The 14,928-nt window shown below is 37.9% G+C and overlaps 1 protein-coding gene across 2 annotated transcripts in view; it reads right to left on the reverse strand.

The window, feature by feature from the left end:
- TM2D1 (TM2 domain containing 1) overlaps positions 1 to 14,928 on the reverse strand; it is a 38,858-nt gene that overhangs the window by 22,029 nt on the left and 1,901 nt on the right. For both annotated transcript variants that reach the window (XR_010589993.1, XM_042851396.2), the window contains exons 2-4: positions 13,977 to 14,050; positions 10,793 to 10,901; positions 6,181 to 6,272 (exon numbers count right to left, since the gene is read on the reverse strand). Coding sequence is in view for 1 of the 2 variants with exons in the window: in XM_042851396.2 (XP_042707330.1) it covers positions 6,181 to 6,272; positions 10,793 to 10,901; positions 13,977 to 14,050 (275 nt within the window). In the remaining variant the exon portion in view is untranslated. The remainder of the gene's footprint in view (positions 1 to 6,180; positions 6,273 to 10,792; positions 10,902 to 13,976; positions 14,051 to 14,928) is intronic.

Genomic DNA, 14,928 nt, shown 5'->3' on the forward strand with positions numbered 1-14,928 from the left:
ATTATTTAAAAAAAATATCGGATTTTTTAAATTTAAATCAGATTTTTTTTTATAAAATGCTTTTTGAGGAAAAAAAGATAAAGATACATTATAGCTCAAAGATATCTCATCATGGAATAGGGATTATAAATTCTATAGTATGAAACAATATATTCATGCAATGTTTAAGAAAAGTTTTGTAAATGAGTTCCAATAGTTCATGGATTAGGGACCCAATTTTATGGGGTTCCAGAGGCTTCTGTATAGATTATTTAGGTTAATCTTTCTATCTACCCAATGGGACTCAGTGCTCAGTCTAGAAGATGACATCAGAGATGCTTAGTTTTGCAGTTCTCAAACTGTGGATTTGTGTCTCCAGAGATAACATACTTGTTAACAGCAAAAATGTTTTTAAATAAATAAATAATATATAGAGGTGAGAAATAACAGACCTCAACCCTACTGTCCCTCTCCAAATTTGTGTACACAGAGTCAATCCCTTACCTCTCTAAAAGTGAAAGGTTTCAAAAAGTTCAATGAATAGAAGATTGTTGGGGGCAGAATAGATCTGGACAAGGAAAAGAAGTCTGGAGATAAATGTGAGAAGGGAGGGACAGGCAGTAGAAACAAAAGTGAAACTGTTTGAGCAGCATATTCCAGAAGTCTTGAGGTCTTTCTGAGTGTAGCCTTCATTGATTTGAGATCTTCCATACCATTCTCTTACTAGAAGGGAAAACCTATAATGGCAGCAGGCTGTAAAACAGACCCAGTTTGGGAATAAGAACCATTCAAGAAATATATGTTTGCTGATGTTGTTTTAAAGGAAGTCAGATCGGTGAACTGGTGGAAGTTACATAAGCACTTGGATTCAGAGACTGTTGAAGTGATAATCTCACTTTTACCAGCAGTAGCTTCTGCCATGTAGAAAGAATATTTTCTTCCTTTGGACTAATTTGTTCCAAATTGAGAAATTGTTTGGGACCTGTAAAAGCAGGAAAGCTTGTTTTTCTTTTCCAGATTATGAACAAACAGGAAAATGAAGGTGAAGACGATGGAGTTAGCTGCAGAAGCCAATGTTTTAAGTTTCTCATGTTGACCTAGTTGATATAGTTGATTTAATTTTTGTTTTGTTTTTGAAATATTTCATTTAACTATTTTAGTTAAAAACAATTTTAACAAAAACAAACCTGATTTTAAAAAACTTGAATGTTTAACTAAATTCAAAAATTCATATGCTTGTTTTGTTAAAATATTATATGTTTGCTGTTGAAGAAAAAAATCCAGAATATATAACATTGTTGGTTTAGTTAAATAAAACAATTTAAATGTCTGTCTGGTGATGTTGTCCTCCTAATACAGCATGGCAAGAAAATCCTCCAAATATTAATGATTAACCTGTTGAATTGGAGATAGTTCATCTCCCAATGACTTCAAAATATCTGCTTCAATTACCTTTGGTAAAATAAATGACCAATCATTCATTTTCTGATATAGCTGTAAAACTAATCTGAAAAGCTTTTGAAATAAATCACTTTAAAAATGTATAGTGTGTACCGTCTAAAAATGAAACCTACATCTATCTCTGAGTTCTGAAGAATATGTATTAAGGTTATAACAACCAACAAGAATGCACTTTTATGTAGAAATCCATGATTAAATCAAGTCTTTTTAAATCATGATTTAAATCAATTTGATTTAAATCAAATCCACCTTGCTTTCCTTACAAAATGTTTCTGCTATCCATACAACTTTTTGGCTTCAATGGGTATGTCTACACTGCAATTAAAAACCCATGGCCGGCCCACGCCAGATGACTCAGGCTCGTAGGACCTCAGAGCCCTGGCTCCAGTCGAAGCCTCTACACTGCAATTAAACACATGTTAACTAGAAATTTCCCCCCCCTGTAGAGGTAAGAGCAAAGAACGTTTGATAGCTCATTAAAAATGGAGGATTGTTGCAGGATTGCAAGATGTTTAGAAGTCTGGACAGTATGGTGTTATGTACTCTGTACTAACTCTTCACAATGATGTAGTCAATGCTATTCACTGCCAAAAAATAAACTTTATTTTAGACCTAAAATGTTAAGTTAGAGGTCTGGATTTTTTGATACTCATCTAAAACTGAATTACAGTATTCTCATATTTGGGGAGAGGGTGAATAAAGTTTTTGAATGAAGGCTTATGCAATTTTAGCTTGAAGCCTTGTTTGTTTGTATGGCCAAATGGAAATATGGAGGTTTACAAGTAAAGTTCAAATCCTAATTTAAATCCCAAGTGAGACTGAGTTTGGTGGTCTCACAAACACAAAACATGAATTGGTACTATATGGCACCATGGACCCCCTTGGGAACAGACTAACAAAGATGGAAATAGCAGGGGGCTTACAGCTCAGAAGAAAGGTGCATCAGCAGAGCTGCATGGGGAAGCTTTCACAATGAACGGCTAAAGCCAATGCTTTATTTCTCCATCTTCATGAGAATTAAATTCACTCAATTAAAGAGGAAATACCTTAGCGTGAAAGCCTTTGCCATACTATTTATCTAACAACAGGAGACTATTATTTTGTGACATCCTATTCTGACAGTTTCTTGAAGCAAGAAAAACTGGTTTATAGTCTGTCTTTGTATTGTCAGGATTTATACCATCTTGTTAAAAAATGGTATCTGTTGTATGTAGAAAGGTCAGTGAGGAAAATCGATGTGTGCTCCAGCTTTTAAAGTACCATGCAAAGCAAATGCGTGTATCTTGTCTTTAAAGGCAATGTGCCAAATAAACACATTTACAAAGTAGTAAGCACTATACAGCTTCATATAAGGATAGTCTATGAATGACAGTTTTTTCAAAATATGAATTCAACAACAATATATATCGTGGTAAAAGAAGAAAAACAACAACTAATTTTTAAGCTAACCTGCTGCTTTGCAGGTCAGCTCCTAAACGTAATTTGCAGGAATTTAATATTTAAGAGGTATCTTGTTTGACAAAGCACAAGAATTCTCTACAAGAAGTTGTGTGATTAGTTACCAGTATTCTTTTTGCTTCATTCCTCTCCATCCTTTCAGAGGGAACAGCTTCCAAGCTTTATAAGAGCTTAACTTGCAAATATTTTAATTGTGGCTAATATCTGTGTACTATATTTCAGGTCCGATTGGTAATTTAAGTGTAATACATATAAGAATTCAAAGCCAAGGTTTCAGACATCTGCATTAAAAGTAGTGCACATCCTTATTCTAAGTCCAACTGATAAAATAAGAAAATATTTGTATTTTGAAACATTTGTTTTACAGAAAGTGGGCATCTAGAGTTATCAATTGCCTCTAAAAAAAAAAAGGATCTTAGCAGATCTAATGTTTTTATGCAAATATAAATGTGCAAAATATAAATGTGCTAATTATTGCATGTCAGAAAAAAAGGCCACGGAGGTTAACACAGAATTATCCATCAGAACAGAGAGCATTAACATCACTTCATATTTAGCAGACAGAAACTCAAAGATCCCAGTTGAAGCAGTACTAGTGTACTTAGCTTCACCAGTCCATTACATCATGCAATCTAGAGCTATACAAAAAAGGCAACTGTTTGTAACATACTGAGAAACTAATGAAGCTTAGACAGAGAGTTTCTTACAATATAGTGAAGGTAATTCTAGCAGAATAGGATTTATGTGTACCTTAAAAAGCCATCATCATTTTCTTCATCCTGTGGATAAATCTGGCAAACACTATCTGAGGTAATTTTTATCACTGTGGGAAGTCCTATTAAAGCCAATAGCTTCAAACAGAATTAAAAATAGTAAGCACTATCCTGAGTGGTAAATGTTTGCAGGATCAGGTCCCATATTCTGTTCATGTTTACTTGTTTTTGTACATATAAGATTAGGATCTGGTCATGCAGATTTAGATATGACACACTTATCTATACATGTTTAGATACATGTCCAGAAATCTATAGGTTATTTCTAGTACTTCGTTTACAAAACCAGTGGAAAGCAATCTGTAAATACCTTGAGTATCTTCAAAAAAGTTAGAAACAAGCAATTTAAAAATAACCTGAAATGACTGCAAGAGTGAAACTCTTACAATAAATTTTCTAAAATCAGTATCTTAACTAATTTCATCTAAAAGGTGGCAACTTTTTTGGTTGGGAATTTAAATATCTTAGTGGAAAGCACAACAATCAAATAGACATTAGTTTACATATTAGTAATTTTCATAGAAATAAAAAGAATTATGACAATGTATTTTGAAATAGAAAATATTACCTGAAAATGAAGATCACTACAGTTATTAATTTAAAATGTTACATATCCAGAACTGTTAATACAACATATGCAGTAAGATTTAAGGAAATGATCAGCTAAGACGTTGTAGAAATTCATACATTCTCTTAAATGTAGACATGGGGAAATTCACACCAGATATTCCATCTTAACTTTGACCCTCAAGACATAGCTTATATAGCATTATATTGTGCAAGTTCCACAAAGACATTTAACTCATTTCAGCACACACATCGCTAATGTATAGTAACAGACTTACATTGAGCTACAAGAATATATATCAAGTTCTATTTTACACACATTCTAATTGCAGAACAGCACTTTTGCCTTGTCTGGTCTCTAAGTGCACTCCCACAGGTAACAGGTCCCATGCCTATATGTCTCCTAGGGTGGAGTTCTGCAGTTCTTGGACACTTAGGGTGCTGTAGCCCAGGGCCCAAACTGTGTATCAACAATGCTTTCCCAGCAGGTCCAAATGGGTTTGGCACCTGCGGTTCTTCCTTTCAGGACTCTGTGGCCAGTGGTATTCAGTGACCAAAAAGCCTACTTAAAATTAAAATATTTATTTTAATAGTAGGAATAAAGCATTTTAAAATAGCCTACAAACATATCTACCTTACCCAAAGGCTTAATATCCCCTGATGGCCTAAATTCTTCCAATTCTTTAGCAGGTCCTGTGTGTCAGTCTGTTCTCCTCAATGGCTCCCCAGTAGCTACTGCCCTCCTCATGACAGTCTTCCTTTTAAACTCTGTCTTTTGATCTTCTGGTTCCCAGGCCTTTTCCTATCCAGCACTGTCTCTTAACAGCCCTTGAGCATTGAGAGAAAGTGGCTTATCTTGAACAATTCTTTTCTTTTCTGCTGGTTTTCCTTCTAGCTCCCTACTGAATTCAACCAATATATTCACACAGAAAACATCCCAACAACCAGGTCAGCATAAACAATATTCATAAATTACAGAGCAGCTCCATTTCTGTCACACACATCTTCCTACAGAATATCTTCTACTATATAAAATATGTAATACTTAGAATACAAATAAGTGATTCATAGCCTTTATACAACTGATTTCCTACACCGTGCTATAAGTTATATAAATTGTTAACCTGTACTGTGTGAACGTAAATAAGGCATCAGTTAAGATTATTATTGGAAAGTTTACTGCGACTTTTCAGAGCTGCTTTTTTAAAGTGTCTGCACAGAACTGAAGAACATTTATTATTATAACTGATATTTCTTGGGTTTTGACAGCTGAATTTTCTCAGTATACATTTTTGTAATGAGAATATTACTTACTGAAACAACTTAAAATCATTACACTACTCTGATCACCTTTTTAGTCACAGTCACTTGGACTGTTACCCAGGAATCCCCATCATGAAGGACAAAAGAGCGGAGGCCACATTGACTCTCTCAACAGCATTGTCCAAAGTCAGTCCTGGGGTAAGCAAGCTCAATTCCCATAATTAATGCTTAACCATAACATATATTTTCTCATCAACAGATGTCAAACAATTCCACAACAGAGGGAATAAGGCTCAGAAAGGTTAAGTGATTAGCGCAAATTCACACAAAAGATGGGCAGCAAAGCTGAGAACAGAACATAGGCTTGCTGACTGTCAATCACATGCCCTATCCCCTGAACTACAGCACCCTCCCCTTTGTCACTACTAAGTTCAAGAAGAGTTATGTCCACTTAAATCAGGTTGGGATTTGGCCACAGAGCCATTCTAAACAGCTAAAACATGGACATGGTTCATTGCAAAAGGCTTTGCTTTTAAAGTGAGATGAGTAAACTAGTTAGTTGATTTTAAAACACTGAGAATCAGAGGTCAGTAGTTAAGACATAAGTATGCATGAAAACTGCAGTCATATAGAATTAACGTTTTATTATTTAAAACCAAAACAAGAAAAAAAAACTCACCTAAGGCAGGATACCCAAGATAAAATCTATCTGCTCCCAACCATCCAAGAAATAAAGACAGAGCCACTGCCACTTTGTATGAGTAACCATTTCTGCCAAAAGACACAAGTAAAGATGACTGTGGTTGAAACAAGATATTAAGTTGTGTATATTCTGAATAATTAAATTAGAAATGACAGTCAATTGCCTATTAAGTTTCCTTTTATGAAAGAGAAGACTTGTGTTGTTTAGCTCACACAATTTTAACTTAGTCTTTAATAATTCAACATTAAAATTCTAGTATAATACTATTATCTGTATAGACATCCACTGTAACATGGACCTCAAGAGTGTTCTTGGGCTCCAGCAGAATTTCCATCCTTTTTCTTAAGGTGGATTATCATTCTCGTTCAAACAAGACATGAGCCAGCTGTTGACACAATCCTTAGTTTCTAGAGTATTTTCCTATCCACTTGTGCATTCTGGGGCACAATTGATTGAAAAGCCCCAGAGTTGCGCCAAATGCGCCTGGTAGGCTCAGTTCCAGGGCCAAGCAGTGAAACAGGAAGCAGGGCCGGCTCCAGCTTTTTTGCCGCCCCAAGCGGCGAAGAAAAAACAAACAAACCGCGATCGGCAGCACTTTGGCGGCTGCTCTACCACGCCGCTTTGTTCTTCGGCGGCCGGTCCTTCCCTCCAAGGGACTGAGGGACCGGCCGCAGCCCCGGATGTGCCACCTCCTTCCATGGGCCGCCCCAAGCACCTGCTTGCTGCGCTGGTGCCTGGAGCCGGCCCTGACAGGAAGTGTCCTGGGCCAGATGAGGTATCAGCTAAGGTAGGCATTCATCGATGAGATTTGGGGAAGAAGTCAGCACTGGCCCATTGGTGAAAGTTGTGGGAGCAGCCTCGGATGAGGAAAGGGTCAGATAAGAAAGGAGAAGTATTTAAGATAAGGATACATTTATTTTTAGATTAATCTATCACAACTGAACAAAAATTGGCTGCACAAAAATGTACTGCTAGCAAAAGATGTCAAAATTACAGCCCTAAAGATGGAGGAAGCCCTTTAGTTATTCACACAGATATGGCACAAGCAGAAGTGAAAGGCTCCCTGGACTCTCTTCTGAGATTGCCAAAAAGAGTGCTACCTAGTATCAACTGTTGTAGTGATGTGGACATGCCCACTGGTAGCTTTCAGTCACTTTTGAAGTGAGCTTAGTGCTAATCAGTGAACCTAGAGATGCTATTCCTTTTAACAATCCCAGAGCCATCCATTGCCACATTAGGGAAGAACCAGCCTTGGAAAAGGGCAACAGAACCAAGTGTCATTAGAACCTTAAAATATGCAACAATTCACTATTCTGACACTTGCCTGGCTAAGTATCAGCAATTAGTGAAAGTGGCTAAAATAAAATCTTCGACACATACTTGAATAAAAATATTCATTTTCTCAAAGGCAGTGGCCAAGAAGGGATGCAAACGCTTTTAATAAATATTTACATTTTTGCTTATTATCTGGCTTTAATGACCCCACTACTGAGATCTTTACTCCTTCCACATCCACATTCCCCTCCTATTTCACGTTCAAAAAACTTCCCTTCTGTTATCCTCTTTCGTCCATAATGAGCAAGTGCTGTTCTTAAAGATCACACCATTTGGTTTGATCTTCTAGTGCCTTTTATCAGTTCTCCAAAGACTTACGCCCATGTTTCCCATTTCCCAAGTAATTCCATTGACTCTAACAGAACTCATAGTGCCTAAAGTTAAGCATGTGCAGGGCCTACATACATTATGCAGAAAAGAACATGCAATGCCAATTTAGAGCACTCCTGGATTTGGAAACAACCCTTTCATATGGGAGCAATCAAGGAAAGACTCCCAGTCTTTCTTGGTGGAGCACTCTAATGCAGAGTTCACAAGCTTTTCTTTGAGATACTATGGAAGTCACTTGTTCAAAGTATGCCTGTTTACACACACACACCAAGCAGCTGTATCAACTTTATTCAACAGCAACACAGAGAGATAGCTTTATCTAGTGGACTGACATACTGTTGAGACTCTAGCTCTGAGTTCTAATAATTGATCTGCTACTTAAGGTTTGTCTACAGGGTGCTTTAGTCTGTACCAGAGGGGTGTAAAATTTTAGCCCATTCTAGCATATCATAAACTAACTGGCCTGTGTGAACCCTGCTGGCATGCACTAAAAATTCCCTAGTGCATATTCATGTAGTACTGTTTGAAATGGGACTAGATTAATAGACACTATTGAACTTTTAGTGCATTCCAGCAAGGTCACACGGGCCAGTTAGTGGACAACATGCTAGTGTGGACTAAAATTTACATCACTCTTGTGCAGACTAAAACACCGTGTAGACAAGTCCTAAATTATGGACATGAGCAAGGCGCAACCTCTGGTTCTCCACCATCCCATCTTTAAGGTATAACAATACTTAACTGCTTCAGAGAACTCACTGACGTTTGCACAATTTGAAAGTGACAGATGTTATATAAATATCAATATGAGAATTCCATCACTTAAAAAAGTTATTTCTGAATACAATTTTCTTGTTTTAAATTCCGTTCACTTCTTTCTAGTAGAGGACAGTTAAGTTCTCCAACAAAACTCAAATGAGGCACTGAAAAAGCTTAGAAAAGCACCTGGAGTGATGGTTAGGTTTACGGTTGTAATATCAAATACCTGTGTAGAATAATGTTACCATGACTTAAGGGATAAAAATGGCCTTATAACAGACTGGTAATGGTTTTAACTATGCAGATATTCATTATAACTATCTGTATATAGACTTGACAACTTGTTACACCTATGAAAGTTGGGAATATTAAGGAATTTACCCTTCCTAGAAATGACAGCACACAACATGCTTTGTGACATTTTTCAAGAGTGCATGCAAAACTCTGCCTGTAGCCACAGCTGAAATTTACAAGAGTTTTAAACAACTCAGCTAAAAGCTGCTTTCCTGTATAAATAGTCATGGGAATGGTGAAGCCAGGGAAATTCTTTTAAGTAATCATGGGAAGAAAACTGCTTTTAGTGCCTAACTGAGAGGTAGCACAGGAGGACTGTTCCAATTTCATTTCTTGAATTTTTAGTTCCCAGTTGTGAACCCAATAAAAATTTAACAAGCACAATACTGGAAATAATATTAATTCAGAAAAATCTAACAAAGGGAAAACCACCCTAGGAATTGCTTTATATTCCAATTAGGGAGGAGGGGAGAAAATTCTACTGCATTTGCCTAGATTTCATCTTGTTCTCCGGCTTCCATCACAGATGTGGCAGAGAGCAATAATTCTGATAGAAAGTGGTGGTCACAATTAACTAAGCTAGCAGTTTACTGTGGCTTTCTAAAATAATATGCTGGCCTTCGGTGTGTTGAGTTTAGACTGTCCAGCAAAATAAGTATAAAGAAATTAGTGGTGGAACTGGACTGAGCTACACTAACATTTCACAAGAAGATGGCTGAGATAAGCAAACTGATGAATAATAAGAATATCAAGTTAGCGGGAACTGGCTTTCCCACTAGTGATGTAGGCAAAGTTCAGCTAGGATTGCTGGAGCTATGATTTCCTAAGATTCTGCAGTTAGACAACAAAAAAGACCAACTTTTCTTTATAAAGTCCTCCAGGATTGCAGTAAAGAGGAGAAACAAAGAACATTGATAAGTGTACTGTCATCTTTAGTGTTCAATATTGAAGAGTAAAAATAATAATTGCAGTGCTTAGAAAGAATCCAGACAACACTCTGCACGGTTCACAATCTGTATGTAGAACTAAGTCAGTTGAGTCATCTTCACAGAGCTGACTATCAGGCCCTTTAGAATGAAAAATGTGTGTTTGTAGACATCAAGTCACTCAAGAGAAGAGGTGAGAATTGGTTCCTGTAAAATGGATATTTAGGACTGCTGGAACAAGGTTTCAGTCCTCCTAAAGTTCACATTTTCCATGACAAGAAGCATTTCTGTTTCAGGACAATTGTTCAGCAGAGTAGCTATTAACAGACCCAAAGGCTTACGCTATGTCTACACTGCAATCAAAGGTGTGATTTGCATCACAGGTAGGCATGCCTGCACTAGCTATAATCTATTTGGGATGCTAAAAACAGCAGTAAAGACACAGTCCCATGTACTTTAGAGTGGGCTGTACAAGCCTGCTTGGTACCCTCCGGTACGCACTTACATTACTAGCTTGTGCTGAAGCCCATGCTGCTGTGTCTTCATTGCTATTTACAGTGTGTTAGATAATTTAAATCTAGCATGGGTATGCCTACCAGATCTGCAAATCACACCTTCGACTGCAGTGTAGATACCCTCAGAAGCAATATCAAAGAAAAAAAAATCTAGCACAGAGGTAGATTTACTTAAATAATTATACATTTTGCCTTTAAGCAAAATAACAGCTTTGTTAGAACATCTCTCAAGTTCCATGCTAGTTAACTTAACATTTGTGATGCAATGTTTCTAATAACTAATTCCTCTCACCTAATATACTGAAACAAAGTAGATTCATCTCTCTTTCCCTTTTCCCTCCTCCCTCTTGCCAACACATGCTACACCATTTAAAATTAGTAACATAAAAACTGAGGCAAACGTATAACAAAGCACAATAATTGACTTACACATTACGACATGCAATAGGTTTGTAAAATCCAACTTCCTTTCCAGTAAAGTTGTTTTCATTGCCACTGTGATCCTTACAAGTAATATTTGGTGCTGGACGACATGGAACTGAGGACACAATGTAGATTATTTAAATTGAGCTATAACAGGCCATGCACCACGGTGCACATTGAGATTCCAAAAACGCAGAGTGAAAGAAATGATAAGTTCTACCTGTCCACTGAAGTGCACATAGGCGCCACCTCCATGGGTGCGCTGGAGCTGGAGCATGACGGGAAAAAGCAGTCCCCCTACCAGAACCCCCCCCCCCAGCGCCTCCTGCCCACCAGCGGGCCCTGCAGATCAGCGCCTCCCTCTCCCTCCCTATTTCCTGCTGCAGATAAGCTCTTTTGCGGTGTCAGAGGCACGAAGGAGGGGAGCGAGGGCACAGCGTGCTCAGGGAAGGGGTGGAGCAGGGGTGGGAAGAAACAGGATGGGGTCTTGGGGGAAGGGGTGGAGTGGAGGCGGGGCCTGGGTGGAGCACCCCCTAGCAGATTAGGAACTCAGTGCATATGGAAGTGCAGATACTCAATACAATACACTGCTGGGTCTGACTGATGACTGGGTCTTTTGAACAGATACTATAACCTGTCTTGCATTAATTCCCCCCTCCCCCCCCGGATAAATGTTAAGCAAACACACAAATCAGATGACTCACCTGAATGTTACAATTTCTAGATCCTTAAAGTTTTCATTTTACTGTGGGAATGGCAGAAACCAGCACAGTCAACTTAAATGTTTTCTCTCTCTATGGTAAAGCATTCTAATTGCTTGAGTGCATTTTATTTGGCCAGTTTCTCCTCATCAAACTAGAGAGAAATACTGTTTTTCTTATTTTAAGTGATAACTGCTAAGGTTAAGAATTAGAAAAAGTGATGTTTCCTAAAGTTTGCAGAACCCCACCTGAGTTCACAACTTGCCACTTTCTAATGCTGAAATCAGGCGTTAAGCAGGACAACATTTCAGGTCTTTTTCCTTTATTTTAATTCTGACTTTCAGTACTTGTAAATTATGTTAGCCTGACAAACCTACAGGCCATTGCCTACATTTCTCCACTAATTTCCAAACTTCACTATTGTTCCAATAGCCCCTGGGGCAAGAAGATAGTGTAGTCTTTTTTCTGAGATTGCCACTAGAAATTGGACTGGGACTAAAAACTCAGTTATTAGGCAAGTCTGGTAGGTGGATTCTGAGGCAAAGGTGGACTTTTGAATGCTATGTTAGACCCATTCTGGTTCTGCATTAATGTGTAATGGGCATTGCTCTGTGGGAAACCAAGGTTCAATTCCTACCCTGCCACAAATATCCTGTGTGACCTTGGGCAAGTCACTTAAGTCTCTCAATGCCTCAGTTTCTTATCTGTAAAATGGAGATAACAGAACAACTCTATCTCACCTGGGTGTTATGAAGATAAATACATTAAAGATTGGGAGGCACTCAGATACTATAGTGATGGGGGCCATATAAGTCCCGTAGGTTGGTAGGTAGATACAAAGTTGTATTTTTGTTTAAGAAACAAAGAGGTTGAAGGTGGTTTTCTGATCTACTTAAAGAACAGGGCAGTAATTTATTCAGATGGTAAAAGCCACAGATTATCATCCAAAATGTTGACATCACTAAGGCTCCAATCCTGCAACTCAGTGGGATTACTCATGTACTTGAAGTTAAACATCTGTGTTCACAGGATTGGTGGAGGCTAAAATGGTATTTCAGAATAGGGTCTGGAGCTTCTGGCAACCCCAATCTGATTAGATTATATGGCCACATATGGATTTAACTTTTTATTGAGATGCCACTCTGGAGGAAGAGACAACAGATGTTGCAGGGTCCATTTAGAATAAAAAGGGAGCAAGTAAATAGTCTGGGATTTTCTTAACACTGCCTAGAGCTGAGTAAATAATTCACAAAGAACAATTTACTTGGTGAATTAATTACAATTAATTAAAATTAATACAAAAAATTAATCTGTTAACCGAATGCCTGAGCTTATAACAACTTCCTGGAGTTTCTTTGTTGTTCAAATTTACTCTGAATTAGCTGTAAATTATTCAATAACTTGTTAGTTGTGACAGGTCTCAAGCCATATAGTATTGTTTCTGTTCACTCTTATAATCAGGAGCAGGGCTTGAAGGAGCACTTGGAGCATGGACCCTCTCAGAGCAGAGAAGATAATCAGGTTTGCAGAATTTTTTATTTCCAGTTTGTTTCCTGTATGCCAGGGCTCAGATCAAGAATTGTCCCTCTGCTGTAACGAGAAATCCTCTCCCCCCTAATATTTAATACTATATCTGTGAATGCTCTACAGCTTGAAATTAGCTTTCTGTAGCCATCTGAGTGAGTAAAATTATCATTCAAATATTTGTGGAAAGTGAATGCCAGAGGGGTACAAACATAGAAAGTGTATTCAGTTTTAAATCTGAGTGCTTCCAGAACATTTTTTTGCATTATTTGCCCAGGTCTATAACTGTCAGAGTCTACTACTTCACTCGGTCTGAGAACCTCTTACAAGATGAACACTATTCTAAGTGAAATGAGTCACTAATTTAAGTATTTTTACTGGTGACACTCAGGTGACTACCCGGTAATTTAATTCCAACACACACATATATGTCACCTCCAGAAAAAGATAGCTTAATAACATCAAAAGTCTCCTGTAGTCGAGTGCTCTCTTAAGAAGTCATAACTGAAGAACATGAAGGTCTTCAAAGCGGTTCTAGTTTGAAGTTTGTTCTTTTAGTAAATATATACTAAATCTAAGGGGGAGGGATCATTTGTTTTAATTTTTATGAAAGGTAGAAACCTAGAGAGTATACATCCCAAGTCGAAGAGATCTACAGAAACCAACTAACTCTCACCCCCCCCCCTCCAAAAAAACCCAACCCAAACACTAAACAAACTACTGGACTTGGCTCTGCTGATTTCTGCCAGTGTTTTAAGCATTTTATTTAACGCTCTACTGAAAACAAAATAAACCCATACAGGTTCTCTATACTTCCAATGGAACTGCATACAAAATGAATTCAGTAATAATATTGCATTACATTTCAAAATAACCAAGTTGCACATCTACAAGGGCACGAGTTGAACACATTCCTTGATAAAATCCTTTGATCAGAATGTATATTAGACTTCTGAAAGCCTTACCGTTTGCTGTGTGATTTGTACAATTCAGTGGTTCTTGTGTGCTATTGTCTATTTTGGGATCTTCACAAATATATGTTCAAATAATTAAGGAAAACCATTTTTTGTACCAAACTCTAACTGTTCTGTAACTCAACGTACTACACCCTCTTCACCCACCTAGGATTTGAGAGCTCTCAATTCAGTCAGTTTTCCTTCCCCTAGTCTCATACAGCACTGAAAATAAACAGTAAGCTACTCTCAGTCTTAACTATAGCAGAGCTGTTGCTTTGCTATACAGTAACTCCTCGCTTAACGTTGTAGTTATGTTCCTGAAAAATGTGACTTTAAGCGAAACTATGTTAAGCGAATCCAATTTCCACATAAGAATTAATGTAAATGTGGGGGTTAGGTTCCAGGGAAATTTTTTTCACCAGACAAAAAACTATATATTATAAAGATATACACACAGTATATGTTTTAAACAAACAATTTAATACTGTTCACAACTATGATAATTGTGAAGCTTGGTTGAGGTGGTGAAGTTAGAGGGTGGAAGAGGAAGGGATATTTCTCAGGGAATGCCTTGCTGCTAAATGATGAACTAGCACTCAGCTGAGCCCTCAAGGGTTAACACATTGTTGTTAATGTAGCCTCTCACACAAGGCAGCACAAACACGAGGGAGGGGAGACAGCATAGCAGACAGAGACAGACACACACCTTGTGTGGGAGAGAGAGAGATGCACACTGCCCTTTTAAGTAAGCTGACCCACTCTTAAGTGCATTGTCTTTTTAAGTAGATCAGAAAGTTGAGACAGCAGCTGCCCCAAGCTCTCTATGTCTCTCTCTCCCTCCGTGTCCCCTTCCTGCTCTATATGGAGAAGGGGTAGGCGGGGTGCAGGAGCAGGGAGGAGGGGAACACCCTGACATTAGCCCCCCCAACCCCTGCACAGCAAGCAGGAGTCTCTGGGAGCA

The sequence above is a fragment of the Chrysemys picta genome, chromosome 8 (genome assembly GCF_011386835.1).
Source record: "Chrysemys picta bellii isolate R12L10 chromosome 8, ASM1138683v2, whole genome shotgun sequence".
Taxonomy (NCBI): Eukaryota; Metazoa; Chordata; order Testudines; family Emydidae; genus Chrysemys; species Chrysemys picta.